This window comes from Vigna angularis, chromosome 11 (genome assembly GCF_016808095.1).
Source record: "Vigna angularis cultivar LongXiaoDou No.4 chromosome 11, ASM1680809v1, whole genome shotgun sequence".
NCBI lineage: Eukaryota > Viridiplantae > Streptophyta > Magnoliopsida > Fabales > Fabaceae > Vigna > Vigna angularis.
Window position 1 is genome coordinate 24,744,740 of NC_068980.1, and position 16,700 is coordinate 24,761,439.

Here is a 16,700-nt window from a genome sequence, read left to right on the forward strand (position 1 = left end):
AAATATATTCCATCTAGGAGCAAAACACAGTAGAAATACAAATTTTCAGATCAGTGTCACATGATGCATCTATTTTTTTTCTCCTTTTATAAAAAATATGATGATGCGTCCATTATATAGCATCATACAAAAAATGAAGAAAAAAACTGCAATTCTTCCCTTGTCTTATGTGGTTGTTACAAGTATTTTTGGGTCAAGGCGTTCAAACTTTTTCCCTTTACAAGGAGCTGAAACTGATATACTTTCTTATATACAATTTTACATCCAACAATGCAACAAATCATTTTGAACTCAGACCTTCAGCAGTGGCAACCTCAATATCAATATAATGAATGAGGAGGGAATTGTTACCTCTCTCCAATGTCACAACATCAATTGGAGAGAAATACAACGTATTTGAACCTGGAATGCATTTGGGCTGTGTCAAACACAGGATAGGAAACCAATCTGATAGTGGCATACATCAGTCATCATTCTACCGTGCAACTCCTACTCCCTCCACAGCAGCTGCCATTGATGCTGAGGCCTCTTCAAGGGTCCTCTTCTTCTCAACTGTGTTGAAGGCTTCAAGAATGTCACCGTCTTCCCAGTCATCAAAGTCTTCCAACCCAAGTCCACACTCAAGACCAGCATTTACCTGTTCACACAAGGGAGAGATAGAGATTCTGTATTCAGGAAGTAGCTACAGTAGCAAGGAGACAACATAGATATTCAACACAAAGAAACCACAGCTGAATTATACAATACACTGGCAAAATGTTGTTCAATCATCCTAAAAAGAAAGCATGAAAAAGCTATTACACAGTAAAAAAGGGGCAGCATCTGAATAAGCTTCAGTCGGAACATGTAAAAATAGCGGCAACAAAAGAGGTTACCCAACCCAATGCAGGTTGTAGGCTATAGCGAATCAGACAAAAATTATCCTAATTCATTTGTGCCACAGAAATGAACTCCAAGCCTTCTGAAAGCCTGATTTTCCTGAGCTTTTCTGAAAACTAAGCCCGGATAAAGTCATGATCTGTCCAGGCTATAAAAAGTTTGCGTTTAATTTGAATTTAAAATTTAAAGCCCACCCTACATTTTATTGGGTAGATTCATGCAGTCCCGGATCAAGTACTAGAAAAACATAAAATTTATACCTGATTCACTATCCAGGTAAAACAGAATACAATATCATCTATGTATAAGAAAGTTCCACCTTACTTGCCTAATGAAGGCAATTTCACTTGCAATAAAAAAATTTCATAGCCCTTCACATGTAAAACATAATTAAAATTCTACGATCCAAAGATTGCAATACAATTTTAGTTTTGGATTTGGAATCCCGTGGAGTCATACCACGTAATCAAACGAAGATATTCAAACTTAGTTGTATCATATCTTCTTAGAAAGTAAACGTTAAGGTTGGAAAGTACTTCCTTATATATTATAAGTTGACTATATCTTTTGTCAATTTCCAACACAACCTCTCTTGCAGAGAACTAGATATGTCGACCATAAGACGAAATATTTTGTGGGTGGTCCAATAGCAGATAACAACATAAACCCAATAAACCTAACTAGAATAGTTAGTATCATCTTAGAATGTGAACATTAAACTTATCTCAATCTTACAAAACTAGCTTGAGAAGGTAATGTCTAGTTATATATTTAGTTAATGTGAAATTTCCAACATATCCTAGTATTTTTCATATCTAAAGAGCAATGAATTGACATTCATACCATAAAACAAAGTACTGTACATGAGAGACTCAATAATAATCATCATCAAAGCATCAGACAGGAAAATTGGATAAATTACAAATTTCTCATTCAAGGTAACATACTCAGGTTAATGATAAAGTCTCAAAAGTTGCATGATGGGAATTCATTTAATGCATGTGAAGTACAAGATTCCCTTAAATAAGATTATTTTTACTCAGCATCATGATTGCAAATCCAACAATTGATAAGTATGAAAAATACATGTTTTCAGACTTATTAATTAACTCAAAATTTGTATTTATTCATGAAATAATGTGTTTTTCACATTGAAAAGTTGTAATTAGAAGTAGGATAGTGTGTAGTAAATTGTACAGGAATTTATACATCAAAGTGGAGTGCTATCAGATGTTTCTCGCTAAGCCAGCATTAAATCGCTCAGCTAAATAGAGTTTTATTCGCTCAGCGCACCAACACGACTCGCTGAGCGAATAAAGGACAATTAAAGATATGCTGGAGTTGAATATTCGCTTAGCGCATAAAGAGTTGTGTGCTTAGCGAATTAGTTATTTTTTCAATTGGCTTTTAAAGTGGAAAATAAACAGAAAGAACGGTTGACAGAAGTTCCAGACAAAGGAAAGAAACAGAAACAGAACTTTCGGAGACTACTTCAAGGCATCAAGACACCATTGTTGCAAGGGATTGCTTCAAATGTGTACGTTCAAGATGACTAGGAGTAGTTAAATTTTTCTTTTGTTGGAATTAGATGTAATGAACTCACTTTGATGTAATTTTCCTGTTCAATATATCGTTGTTCGTTCATATGCTCTTTCTTCAATTTACTATCATTGTATGGAAATATAATATTATTTGAATGTTTCCGATTACTGGAAAGTAACTTTGAACATGGACATAGATAGAGCACCTAAGTGATTTGAGATCTAGGGATAGACTCAATAACTTGGTCATTCTTAGCATCAGACTTAATGCAAATTGTATGTTAAATTGACTAAGGGATTAGCATTTTGATATATAAATTTAGAACTAGTTGCTAAGGGATTAGGACTGGTATATCTTGATGTGAATGTTTGAATGAAATAAAGATATATTGTATAGAGTTTTATCTTCATATAATTCATGAAACTCAATTCAAATGAAGTTTCTTTTAAATATAAATTTCTTGCACACCAATTGTTTGATAAAATACCAAAAAGAGTTTCTTGTGTTGTTTCGTACATTTTGATGTCTAATTGAGTTATAAAAGGAAGAATTGTCATGTGTTGCACAAGTCCCTTGGGAGACGATACTTTTACTTATTCACTGTATTACTTGGAAGGATTTGGTATACTTGCCAAAAAGTTAACAAGTTTTTGGCGCCGTTGCCGGGGATCAAACCCAGGTCACCCGCGTGACAGGCGGGAATTAATGATTAAAATATATTTTCATAACAAAAATAATTATATAAGTTGCTCAATTTTGTTGGATTTACAATCAACCAGGTAAATTTAAAATAGTGCAGATGTTGACAAAGAAGTAGCAAATATAGCATTCTTTTGAAACCAACTCATTCCAAACACTCCATTACACTAGCATTATCTCCCGGATATGCATATTTGATAGGTAAAGGTCTAGAGTCAATATACTAACAAATGTTTACACTTGAAAGGATTAATTTGAAAGAAAGAAGATTCTTATTTTTGTTAATTGATTTGAAACAGTACATCAACTCCTATATATAGAGAACTCAAATCCTAAAGTAATAATTACAAGAGATCTCTAGAATCTTCTAACAACCTCTAACAACTTCTAACAACTTCAAGTAATACATTTAATATCCTACCAACAACTTTTAGTATTGCATTTAATATCCAACTAATAACACTCCCCCTCAAAGAGGTGAATGGATATCTATCATTCCCAGCTACATGTGAGATCATGAAACCGCTAAGTGGGAAGACCTTTCATGAACAGGTTTGCTAATTGAAGTCCAGATGGGATGTAGGAAGTAGTGATAAGGCCACTATCTAGTTTCTCTTTAATAAAGTGTCTATCTATCTCTGTGTTTGGTCCTATCATGCTAAACTGGATTGTGAGCAATGCCAATAGCTGACTTATTATCACCATAAAGGATCATCAGTTCTTCACATGACTTTAAGATCAATTAGGATAATTCTCATCCATAAAATTTCACACACCCCTTGTGTCAGAGCTCAGAATTCAGCTTCTGCACTAGACCTTGCAACAACATTTTGTTTCATACTTCTCCAAGTCACCAAATTTCCACCCAAGAACATGCAATATCTTGAAGTGGATTTCCTATCTATGTTAGAGCCCCAATAATCTGCATCAGTATACACTTCCATCTTTAATTTTTCATCCCCCTTAAACTGTAATCCCCTTTCTGGACTTGTCTTCAAATATTGAAGGATCTTGATTACGGCTTGTAAATGTCACTCCCTTGGATGATGCATTGTTGGAAGTCTCACATCGACTAGAGATAAGGTCAATTTAGAATATATAAGTGGGTGCAAACCTCACCTTAGAAGCTGGTTTTGTGGGGTTGAGTTAGGCTTAAAGTCCACTTCTTAACATGGTATCAGAGTCATGGATAGAGTCTATCCTAACGATATTTGTTGTTTGTTGGGCATATTGTTCCACTCATTATCGAGTCGCTATCGGACCACCCATTAATATATATTCTCACGCTCGAAATGTATATACCTCGGCGTGAGGGGGTATTTGAAGTCCCACATCGACTAGAGATAAAGTCAATTTAGAATATATATATATAAGTAGGTGCAAACCTCACCTTACAACAATCATATCATTAACATAGCAAAGAGTAGTGTAAGTTTACCTTCCGGGGGATGCTTGATGAACAAGGTATGGTCACCTTGACTCTGTCAATACCCCATGGAGATCATAGCCTAAGTGAGTTTACCAAACCAAGCACGAGGTGACTGCTTGAGTCCATACAAAGCTTTTTTCAACCTGCACACTTTATTCCCTCCTTCAATAGACCCAAAACCTGGAGGAATTTCCATGTATACTTCTTCCTCTAAATGTCCATGCATGATAACATTTTTCACATCAAATTGTTGAAATTTCCAACCAAAATAAGTTGTCAATGAAAGAATTATTCTAACCATATTCATCTTTGCCACTAGAGCAAATGTTTCCTCATAATCAACACCATAAGTCTGAGTATATTCTTTGGCAACTAACCTTGCTTTGTAACAGTCTAATGTGCCATCAGATTTATACTTTAGACTATAAACCCATTTGCAACCTACTGGCTTTTTATCTAGTGGCTTGTCAACAATTTCCCATGTCTGGTTCTTTTCTAAGGCACTAATTTTCATTCATGGCTTGAATCTAATTTTCATCCTTCAATGCTTCTTGAACTTATGTAGGGACTTTAATTGCATCAATGGCAGAGAAAAAACTCTAGTGCAGTCATGGTTAGAGAGCAAGTACTAGAAGGTGGCTTACTTATAGACTCCATAAGAGATTTTAGACGTTCAATATCAGCATGTAGTGCAGGCATTCCTTCCTCAGGTGAAGAGGAAGAAGGTGTTTTGCCAAGATTTTGAGAATTTGAAGATGCCTAATAAGCTTTCCTTGAGGGTTGTCCTTTTAATTTTGTTAGATGATTGAGAACTTTCTCCTTTCCATGTAGCTTGAAGCAAGTGTCCTTGGTGTGGCCAGATTTCTTACAATGAGAGCACCAACGCTCTTCCTACCTTCTAAGCCAAGTTTCATATTTGCAAGATTTGAAGTCCCAGGTTTGGAAGTCTTTCCGGAGAACATGGCAGCTTCTTCAGTGTATGGCTTATTCATGATGACCATTTGACAAGCCTCCTCACCTCGGGCAATAAAGAAGACTTCAGAAAGAGAAGGAAGTCTTTCCTTCCCAAGAATTTGAGCCCTAATAGGTTCATATTCAAGATTCAATCCTAATAAGAACTTAAATATTCGAAACCGTTCAACAAACTAAGCAAGTGTGATAGCATCTCTACTATTCTCAAGCTTCAAATTTTGATACTAGTCCAACTCAATCTTGATAAGAACAAATATCCTAGATTTTTCAACAAACTGAGCAAACATCTATGCTATTATGAAGCTTCAAATTTTGATATTGGTCCAGCTAATCCAAAGACCCTACAGCATTCCATAATATTCTAAAACAGAGAGAGTTCCCTGTCTGGCAGCAAAGATCTTGCTTTCTAATTCATAACATTTAGGATGTCCTGTCGCATAAAATAAGTAGTTGCAATGTCCTCCCAAATTTCACTGGCACTAGAGTAGAATATATACTTTCTACTTATTTTTGTAGTCATGGATCCTATTAACCATGTAATGATTTGTGAGTCATCATTATCCCAAATCTGAAAATTAGGGTCATATGGGGAAATGGCCTTTCACTTCAATATGATTGAGTCTACCAATACCCTTTAACGTATGTCTCATAAATTGAGCCCATCGGAGATAATTCCGATCATTAAGGCAATTGTCATCAGGCAAGTGCGGAAAGTGGAGTTGCCATGCCCAAAAAAAATAATTGGAATTCCTTAGCCCTCTCCTAAATGAAAATGAAAGGTAAGACAGAAACTCCAATGCTGGCAACAGAAATGGCACCGGTGACAACAGCTGTAATGGGCAGCACGACAGCAGTTGTGATGGCAGAAGCGCAACAGTAGCAGTGGTGCAGCAGTGACAGCAACTGTGATGCAGTAGCAGCAACGGTAGCAGTGATGCAGCAGCAGTGATACAGCAGCTATAGCTCCGGCGAAAGCTCCAACAATGGCTTTGACAACAACTCCAATGGGTGGCAGCAGATGGGGGCAGCAGCAGTGAAAAAACCCCAACTTGGGGGCACTTCAGGCCACCCAATAATTAAAAGAAATGGCTGCACTTCAGGCAATGCTAGCGAAAACTGTAACTAAGACAGGAAAGAAGAAATGCAAAAGCAGGGCTCCCTAGATCTGATACCAACTTGAAAGGATTAATTTGAAAGACAGAAGATTCTTATTTTTGTTAATTGATTTCAAACAGTACATCAACTCCTATATAAAAGGAACTCAAACCCTAAAGTAATAATTATAAGAGATCTCTAGAATCTTCTAACAACCTCTAACAACTTCTAGTAATACATTTGATATCCTACCAACAACTTTTAGATTGCATTTAATATCCAACTAACAACATTTACTTTTCATAAAACTAACATAGCTAATGCCCATTTGTCATAGCCAAATGCAACAAAAATGGACTGCCAATTCTTGGGTTTACAATTGATAAGTTTATATAAATTAAGAAACATTTGTCCAACCGTTTTCATACTTATATTATGCATTTGTTGCAGTGTTATTCTTGTGTGGGAATTCTAAAACTGGGAATTAATACTGGAAGCAGAGCCATACCTCCTTAACAATTTCCTTCACTCGTCTCAAAGAATCAATAATACCAACATGAACTATTTTTCCCTTCCGCTTGACTCGAATACCACAATCTTTTAGCACCTTTCCCTCTGTAACCATGCATCCAGCAACACGACCACTACCACTGCTGAATACAGCTCGTACTACTGCTGAACCAATTGTTACTTGTTCCTATCAAAAGATAGCAATAAGTCTCAGCATAATAGGCACTATAATATAAATCTCTAAGTACCCTTTAGAAACAGTATAAATCAAATTTATATGTCGGTAAGATATTTTTACAAGTTTGATTGTGTTTAAATGCCATGTAATAATCAATTTCCTGTGCACTCAAACATAAGTGTGCATATGTATAAACTACATAATCTACACTAACATTATAAATTTCAAGATATGTTGGTTTACCTCAACTGGTTCTAGAAGCCCTTCCATTGCATTTCGTACGTCATCAATTAATTCATAAATAACTCTGTATAATCTAATCTCAACTGCTTTGTTATCTGCATAGCTTTTCACAGAGCCTGATGCTTTCACATTAAATCCCACAATGATGGCCTTGCTTGCAACTGCAAGGTCCACATCACTAGTGCTTACATCACCTGTTGCTTCCAACAAAAACTTCAATGTAACATTGTCTTGTGGCAGCACCTGCAGAGCTTTTCTTACAGCTTCAATAGATCCCTAGCCATGACCAAGAACAATTACATTAATTGCATGTGAAGCAATAACCACAGTAATGATGACACACAAAACATATTGCAGTTTTAGCAATTTGATACAATACAGAAGATGCCACCATCATTGCATGTTTACCTATTGTGGACATTTGACTAGGCATACAACAGATTTGCACAGGCTAGGTTATTGATAGTAAACAGGATAGGTTATTCACACTTCCATACAGGCTACACTAAAATTTACATAATACACTCATGTTTAACACTCAAACAGGCAATGTTGTTTCTTGATAGATAATAAGCATGTCTGGGTAATTTCTATTAGCATACACACGTTTTCCTGCAAGAAAAATCAAAGCCCTCTTTGGATAGTTAAAGGAAAATCTGTAAGATACATGCTGCGTAAGTTATGCTTTTATTTCTGTTAGGTTTTTTGGTGACAAGAAACCCAGAATTCTCTGGTTTAGGATACAGGACACACTCACACAAACTCACAATGGGGAAAAACTGTATTACTATTCTGGAAACAGTGAATATGTTTGAAAACATCCAAGGGACCAACCTCCCTTCACACAGGAAGAAACAAATCATGTCCTCTATCAAAGACCAAAAACAACGTGTCTGTCTCAAGACACCTTCCCCCCTTATATAGCTAAGCCTCCTAAGAGACACTACACAACCTAACAACCCCAACACCTTCAAACAGACTATGTTTTGTTTTTATTCCCATTTTCTCCTAACGTAGACCCTCATGGTCATATCAATTTCAATGATTCAATACAATATATAATCACTGCATGATAAATGATATCACTGATAAAGTCATTAATAGGTTCAATTAGGCAAGCAGTTTCAAATTAAAAATCAACCAGAAAGTGTACAAATTCAAGCAACAATAGAAAAAAGAAGTGATCATACCTGAAGATCAACCTTCAAAATAATATTTAATTGATGCAAGTCAAGTCCAGACAGCTTTCCTGAGGAAACTGCTGAAGCTAAGGAAGAAAGGGTGACTTTGCCATCTCCTGCCTTTGCTGAAATGCGCTCGTTTCGCAATGACTCCGCACGAGCCTCAGCCCTTTCACGTGCAGCATCAAGGGATTCAACAACCTCGAATTCATCACCAGCAATAGGAACATTATTCAATCCAATAACCTGTATAAATCAGAAAATTTTGAATTAGGTAAAATTTTGGCATCTACAAAGAGCCTCACAATTCTTGTGGCTCTAGAAAAACCTGAAGGAGGTAACCACAAAATTCAAAATCTAAAGGTGCTATACTCTTTATTCTCCACCTTATGCTACTTAGGGCAAAATTGATGCCAACAAAATATTTTCGTCTTTATGATTCTTTATGAGGAAAGTGTCACAAATAGTGACACAAAGAAGTTAGGAAAAATTATTTTCATGTATCTCAATTTTTATGCATTTAGTGCTGATGGATATTAATTTGTAGGAAATTGAACCAGTTATTATAATCCAGAGGAATAATCTCCACAAAGTCTATCAGAGTCTATAAATGGAGCAGAAATTATGGACTACAACAGTATGAAACTGCTTCATTCTCTAAGCTCTCTCTTAATTCTACCCCTCCCACTGAATTCGACTGGAAAAATTTTCTTTAATCAGTATGCTTGTAATATGAAACATCAATAGTTGGAGAAATGAAATCTACAGAGATAGAATGAGATCAATCACTTTTTGTAGTAATTACTAATGCAACAGCTGTGCAACTCTACTTATTCTTCCCAGGCAAATCTAGAAAATGACAGATGATAGAAGCATCTGTTGTACAAAAACACATTGCAAAATCTTCTAATTACAATCTTTTATAGGATTGCTTCACCCCATACCTTAACCAGACACAAAAGCAGCTCATCCATTCACATTGAAGAGACAAAACCATTATTGAGTACAAAGAACCTCAAATTTGTGTTCTCCATAGTATTTGGTTTGTTCTTGGTTGTAGAAATTTTTGCATTGTTCAGCAATCATACACGGATGTAAATGCAGATACAACAAATATAACAGACATTAATTATGTAATTTAAATTGCAATTGCAGAAATTTCATGTCAACAATGAACTCTCACCAATGAATAAAAGATAATAGAATCTGGATTAGAAGCTAGAAATAAAATTAATTTTATAAAATATTCGGGGTGTTTGAGAGATCATGTTCTCTCTCCTCTCTTGGAGTAAAATTCTTTTATTAAATGATAGAGTAGCTCCTCTAATCTCTCCTCTTATTTGTTTATTTATAGACAACATGCCTCATTCCAACTATTTCAGTCCACTAACCTAGCTATCTAACTCACTAACCATCTAGTGGGTACCTAACAGAAGATGAGTGAACTTACTAGGAAACTCATATTTGATACATGCAGATAAAGTGATCCAGTCCGTGTCAAGGGAAACCACATTATTAATGTGAATCATGCAATCAAATGAGCCATAACACTGATATATAGAACACTAGTTGTCCAATTTAGCTTAGTGAGAAATGCAATCAAACCTGTACAGGTACAGAAGGTGTAGCTTCATCAACACGCTTTCCACCATCATCAAATAAAGCCCGCACCTGAAAGAAAGAAATAAAAGATATTAAATACAGAGGGAAGCAAAGTAGAACGGCAGAATTCCCTAACCAGGTGTTAAGGTCATCTAGCATTGAATTTTTAAGTTTAGCCATCTACCAACCTTTCCAAAAGCTTCTCCGCAAACTACTATATCACCCCGTCTAAGAGAGCCATTCTGCACAATAAATGTAGCAAATGGTCCCTTTGATTTATCTAGTCCTGCTTCGATGACTGTTCCCTTTGCACTTCTATCCGGATTAGCTTTCAGCTCTTGCAACTAAACCATTAATGCTTAGATCAGAATGAATGCCAGAAAGATAAAAGAAAGCCCAAACAAGTGTAAATTTTAAACGAACAATGATGCACAGTCAATTAGTCAATATTCTTCAGTCCCACAAAAGCATAAAAAATTAATCAAGGCATCTCCAACATAGAGGAGACTTTAGAATGCTAGGACACAACATAATAGTATTTTTTTTCAAACCACATGCATATTATTAAATAAAATAATGTTAAACTCCATATATTGGAGAAAAATTAAAGATGTGCTGAATGTGTAAACTTACTCTCGTAGTGGATTTATTACCATATATTGATCACAACTCACAAGTATATGCCATAAACAAGATTTTCAATCAATACGCAATAATATAACATTAAAATTTATAAATTAATTAGGTAAAGAGATAGAATAGTTATAAAGTGGCCTAAGTTAGTCATGACACCGACAGTAAATATACCTCAGCAACAAGCATAACAGTTTCCAGGAGATCGTCTAGATTCTGCCCTTTAAGAGCACTTATCTGTTGACATAAAAGAACAAGAGAAAATATAACTTCTTTGAAGTCAAAGAATCATATACAGGGTACGAAATGATAACAACAAATAAGAAATACAAACCGGAACCATCGGGGTACTACCACCCCAGTCTTCTGGCATTAAACCAATTGAAGAAAGCTCCTGCATCACTCGTTCTGGATTTGCTCCATCTTTATCTATCTGTTTAAGAGAAATAAATAATAATTTGACAACAATCTCATAAGCCATCGTCACGTAAAGCATAAGAATTATAAATAAGATTGCACCCATCATGTTGACATGCCTTGTTTATTGCAATGATTATGGGTACTCCTGCTGCTTTGGCATGAGCAATAGCTTCATTTGTTTGAGGACGAATCCCATCATCAGCAGCCACAACAATAATAGCAATGTCTGTTACACTTGCTCCACGAGCTCTCATAGCTCCAAATGCCTACAGGAGCACATATGAGATATATATTTTTGTGTGTGTGTATATATATATATATATAATTGAAGGGAAAGAAAATTGAAAAGATGAGTTATAGCTAATAACTCAGCTAAAAACAACATGCTAGCACAAGTCATTATGTCCTGATAAGGACTAAAATACTTTACGATGATCCAGCAGAAAGAATTGCATTACCTATAAAGGAAAACATGGAAGTGGAAAATTTTATTAAAACTGTGCATACCTCGTGTCCAGGAGTGTCAAGGAAAACACAGGGTAACTTTTTGCCATCAACAGGTACTTCCACTTTATAGGCCCCAATTCCTTGTGTGATCCCACCAGCTTCAGAAGCGGCTACCTGTTAACAATTTGTGCATCAGGCTAAAATTGAATGAGTTTAATATGAGATTCGACAGGAGAAGCTCCAGAAATAGCATAATTCTGACAAATTCTCATGCTTTGAAAAGAACAAGATGCAGCCAGCAAAGAAGCATCCAGAAAAGGGGGCAGACTACGACAAAGATTTCACTAACACAAACAACAATTATTACTAATTATTAAGCAACTATCTCTTATTGTATATTACAACTCACAATCTAGCAATAATTTTAATTTTCTCAGGTTAGTATCTCTTTCCATAAGGGCCATTGAAATGCTTGTGTTTTGAAAGATATATTAATCCCTAATCCTTTACATTAAAATCCATGGATTGCACATTTAGGACCATATCCTTCCTGGAAACCATAGTCCAACCAGCATTGGGAACATTTTATGCATGTGTAAACTACTGTACCTAATCATAATTCATAAAATTTGTGTAAGACATGGTCGTAAACATTGACATAACATAACCTTTATATGCTCATGATTCCTTAAAGAAACTGAAAGAATCATAATGATTTGATTAAATTTTCACTATACCTTGCTCTTCCGTATATAATCCAAAAGAGTTGTCTGCCAATTGAGAACATAAAAAATGTCAGCAAATGTTGGAATTCAGGGTAATAATAAAACAGAAAAATGAAAAATAAAGAGTGTATCACTAACCTTGCCATGATCTACATGGCCCATAATAGTGATTACAGGAGGCCTATCTTTGAGTTTATCGAGGTCATCTTCATCAAGAATTTCTCTTTTCTTCACTAAGCCTTCAACTTTGACCGGGTCTGCATCTATGACTTCAACATCATACTCTTTACAAACCATCTTTACCATATCGTTGTCAAGTGTTTGTACCCCATCTGGTTTAATCCCCTTGGAGTATAGATAACCAAGGATTTCACCTTCACTGGTTGCCAAACAATAGGCCAACTCCTCCACCAGCATACCACTGTCACCAACCTCCAGAATTTCTACTTTGACAGGAGCTGCATCCCTAGCAGCCTGGAGTCGTGCTGCCTTTCGACTTGCTTTACTCCATTTCCTTCCTTTTCTTGCTGTTGCGGCACCAGGAATAGAGACATCAAGCTCTGATGCCTCATGAATCACATCAGCATCATCATCATCCAAAATTCGTCTTCTACGTCCTCCCCCAGCCAGAGCACCTTTCTTCCGGAAATCATCTTTAAACTTTCCCGGGGAAGGTGCCTTCCCTGGTTTTGGAGGTGCTAGAACTGCTTGCGCAATTAGAGGATCAACTACTGGTTTCTTGGAAGCAAACTTGTCAATCAAGATAGGTGACTTCTTTTCTTTGGGTTTAACTGATGTTTCAGCTGCTCCTTTGTCCCTCAAGACAACAGGTTTTTTGACAGGTGGGGGAGCTATAGAAGGTTTAGATAATAACGCAGGTTGAGGTTTGGAAGGTGGTTGAGGTTTTGAAGGCAATTGGGGTTTCAAAGGTGGCTGAGGAGCACGAGTTTGAGAAACCACCTTCTCCCCTCCTCTAGTTTGAGACTTCTCCTCTTCAATCTTGTTATAATTAGGCTTTGGCACTTCCTTCACAACCTTCTGCACCGATGCAACACTATCCCCTTTACGCCATACACTCTTCAAGGTTTTAGACTTCTGAGATGCTGCTGAATTCACCGGTTTCTCAGCCTTAGGACTAGCACCAGCATTATTCCTTATTGGTTTGTTCACTGAACCATTATTCTTATCACCATTCACCTTGGAATTCCCCAGCTTTTCCGCCTTCTCTAACACCTCCCCAAGTGATTCAATCACCTTATTCCTCTCTTCCACATCCCCAGGATTCCCAGCAGTCCTTGAGGGCCCCAAAATGGGGTCACCCTTATTCTCTGGTGACTTTAAAACAGGCCTTGGAGGAGGCTTAAGCACAAAACCAGCACCATCATCTCCACCCTTACTACTACTACTACTGTTAGAATCAAGGGACACTGAATTCCCTTGATCAGCAATAAAATCAGTTGTGGTCACTGAATATCTACACACAGACAATGATAAACAATGCCATCTCTTTCTCCCCTTACAATTTCCTCTGGAAAAAGAGACCCTCTTCACCACAGAGTGAGACCTTCTAGAGGAACTCACACTCATGAGGCTCCCCAAACTCACTGGAGAAGCGAGGGAACTCATTGTTCCCTGTTTGTTCCCCACTAAAATTAACATAATGAGACCCACCCCCACAACACCAAAACACAAAAATGTTTCAAAACTAAAGCACCTTCTAAAACCTCATCAATACCCCATCATATCACGCACCCCTATCAACTACTCAACCTACCCAGAGCCCAAATTCCAATCAAGGGCAATACCAACACTTCTGGCCAAATGGAGCAAAAAAGGTACGGTACCTCCGTTCAAAGAGAGAAGAAACTTTAGGTGCCAAATTAAGGTGGAACATGCAAACAGGTTCTGGTAAGAAGAAGAAGATGACGACGATGATGAAAAGAATTAAGTGTGAGGTGATTCTGTGGCTATAGAGAGTGGTGAGTGATAGGTTTATGGCATTTTTCTAAGGGATGTGTGGATGGTTTTGTGCCTGCGGAATTATGTATGTGATAAGGCTTTTTCTTATTTTTCTTTCTCTTTTTCTTTTGTGTGGTTTTTCATGTACTTCTCTCGTACGAGGAAAATTTAAAAAATAGGTTAAAATCTTTTTTGAAACAAAAAAAATTAAAAGGTGGAATGAAATTTCGTCGAGTTTATGAAAGGTGGTAGGGTGGAACACGTCGTGATTATAAATATAATTATTATTATTATTTTGAAATTACTATTATTATTATTATTATGATTATTATTATTATTATTATTATTATTATTATTATTATTGGTTGGAGTTGTGAACTTTCAATACTCAAATAACTTATTTTTGTTAATGCAACCTCAGGAAAGTACAAAATATAGCGTGGATTTCTTTGACAGAGTTGGATATATTAATTGATTATTTTTTTTCAAGCACGATAACTTACACGTCGCTTATATTGTTTTTGGTACAGTGACTTACACGTAGATTGATCATATATATATATATATATATATATATATATATATATATATATATATATATATATATATATATATATATATATATATATATATATATATATATATATATATATTATTAGGTTATATATATATATATATTATTAGGTTATATATATATATATTATTAGTATATATTTCTTTGACAGAGTTGGATATATATTATTAGGTTATATATTACACGTGGCTTGTATGTTACATTCTTATTATATACGGATAAAAATTCCTATATAATGTGTTCATAGGTAACGTTATACATGGATATATCCATGTAGGAAAATTGTAACGTTAAACTTATTACAAAGACCACACATACATGTAAAACCAATTCAATGATACACAATGCAGATAATTCAATGTTACAAAGACGCACAATACTAAGTAATAATTTCATATATGGATTGAATAATAGATTTTATACAAAATAATTTGTAAAATCCAACCATATTTAAAATGTCTAAGTGTTAATAATATAAGAAAACCAATAAGTTATTTAAAAAAGTCCTTATATTAATAATCCTTATAAGGATTTTCTAGATCTTCAGGTTAATCTCTTCATTCATGTTCTTCATTCATGTTCTTGGGCTGATTTTGTTGGTTTGGCATTGTAAAGATACTTTATGTGGTCATTGTTGTCGAAGATGAAAGATATTATATTATTGCACCAATAAAATTTTGTAATGTGTAAAATCTGGTCTAGAATTGTGAAGTGATTTGTTGAATTTGTTCCTCACTACTAGCTAGTCGCGACTCACTATTAGTCGTGACTCACTTTATATAAGTTTGTTTAAGTTGATTAAACTCCTCTGCATTAACTTGTTCACTAAAAGATGGTTGTGTCTGTTGTAAGTAACTACCGACATAATCATCATAAGAATCCATATGTCCAAGCTCAAAAACTCGTCCCTTGTACCTTCCACCCACTGCCTGTAACCAACATTTATTCCTTAGTTTTTCCTCCTCAACAGGATCTAGGAGACTCATTTCTGACACACCAATGGATGTAGTATCAGACAATGCTTAAGAAAATCCACTTTGAAATTCTTTCTAATCAAATAAAAAATGTTTGCACTAATAATATATAGTAAATAATTAACATATGTAATGTAATACAAGTTTGCATAAACTAACATGTTTCTGCCTAGATCTATTATCTACAAATTCTCATGTTGAACGCTGAATATATGTTTGTTGAAATATTTCATCAACATGACTGATCGATCGAGCTCTTATGATTACAAACAAATAAATATGTAAAGTAAAAAAGGGTACGCCTTGTTTTAAAAGGAATTCATATTATATAAAGGAATCTAACCAAACAAATAACATGGTCATGCATGCTAATAGATCTCCAGTATGTAAACTCCTTCGCTTTTTCTTATTTAAGGTTTATTTTAGTTGTATCACACTTTTTTTGATACTTTGGCATGTTCCATTTTTCTAGCAAATTGGTTCATATTGCATCTCCCATCCAATGAGGTTTTTTACCTTCTCTTCGTGTCTATTTAATCATCTCTAAGAGTCTGTGAGATTTTTTTAAAACTATTTCTTCATCCTTATGTCCATGACACCTTTTTCTATGATTACAATGATGTACTTGGAATTTTTTA

The 16,700-nt window shown here is 35.4% G+C and overlaps 1 protein-coding gene across 1 annotated transcript; it reads right to left on the bottom strand.

The window, feature by feature from the left end:
* Positions 1–50: 50 nt before the first annotated feature.
* Positions 51–14,588, bottom strand: LOC108333887 (translation initiation factor IF-2, chloroplastic). The gene is made up of 12 exons (XM_017569375.2): positions 12,694–14,588; positions 12,568–12,600; positions 11,891–12,004; positions 11,500–11,649; positions 11,298–11,396; positions 11,138–11,200; positions 10,519–10,674; positions 10,334–10,399; positions 8,738–8,974; positions 7,548–7,823; positions 7,125–7,313; positions 51–637 (listed from the first exon to the last, which is right to left on the bottom strand). Exons 1-12 carry the CDS (start codon positions 14,212–14,214, stop codon positions 476–478), a joined length of 3,066 nt encoding a protein of 1,021 aa, XP_017424864.2. The 5' UTR covers positions 14,215–14,588; the 3' UTR covers positions 51–475.
* Between the last annotated feature and the right edge of the window lie 2,112 nt (positions 14,589–16,700).

Excerpts from the sequence above, each read along its gene's own strand:
- LOC108333887 (XM_017569375.2), bottom strand. The coding sequence starts at position 14,214 with ATGTTAATTTTAGTGGGGAACAAACAGGGAACAATGAGTTCCCTCGCT. Across the intron at positions 10,400-10,518 it reads GCGGAGAAGCTTTTGGAAAG|GTGCGGGCTTTATTTGATGA; the intron begins GTTGGTAGATGG and ends TCTTTCTTTCAG. Across the intron at positions 7,824-8,737 it reads TTTTGAAGGTTGATCTTCAG|GGATCTATTGAAGCTGTAAG; the intron begins GTATGATCACTT and ends GGTCATGGCTAG.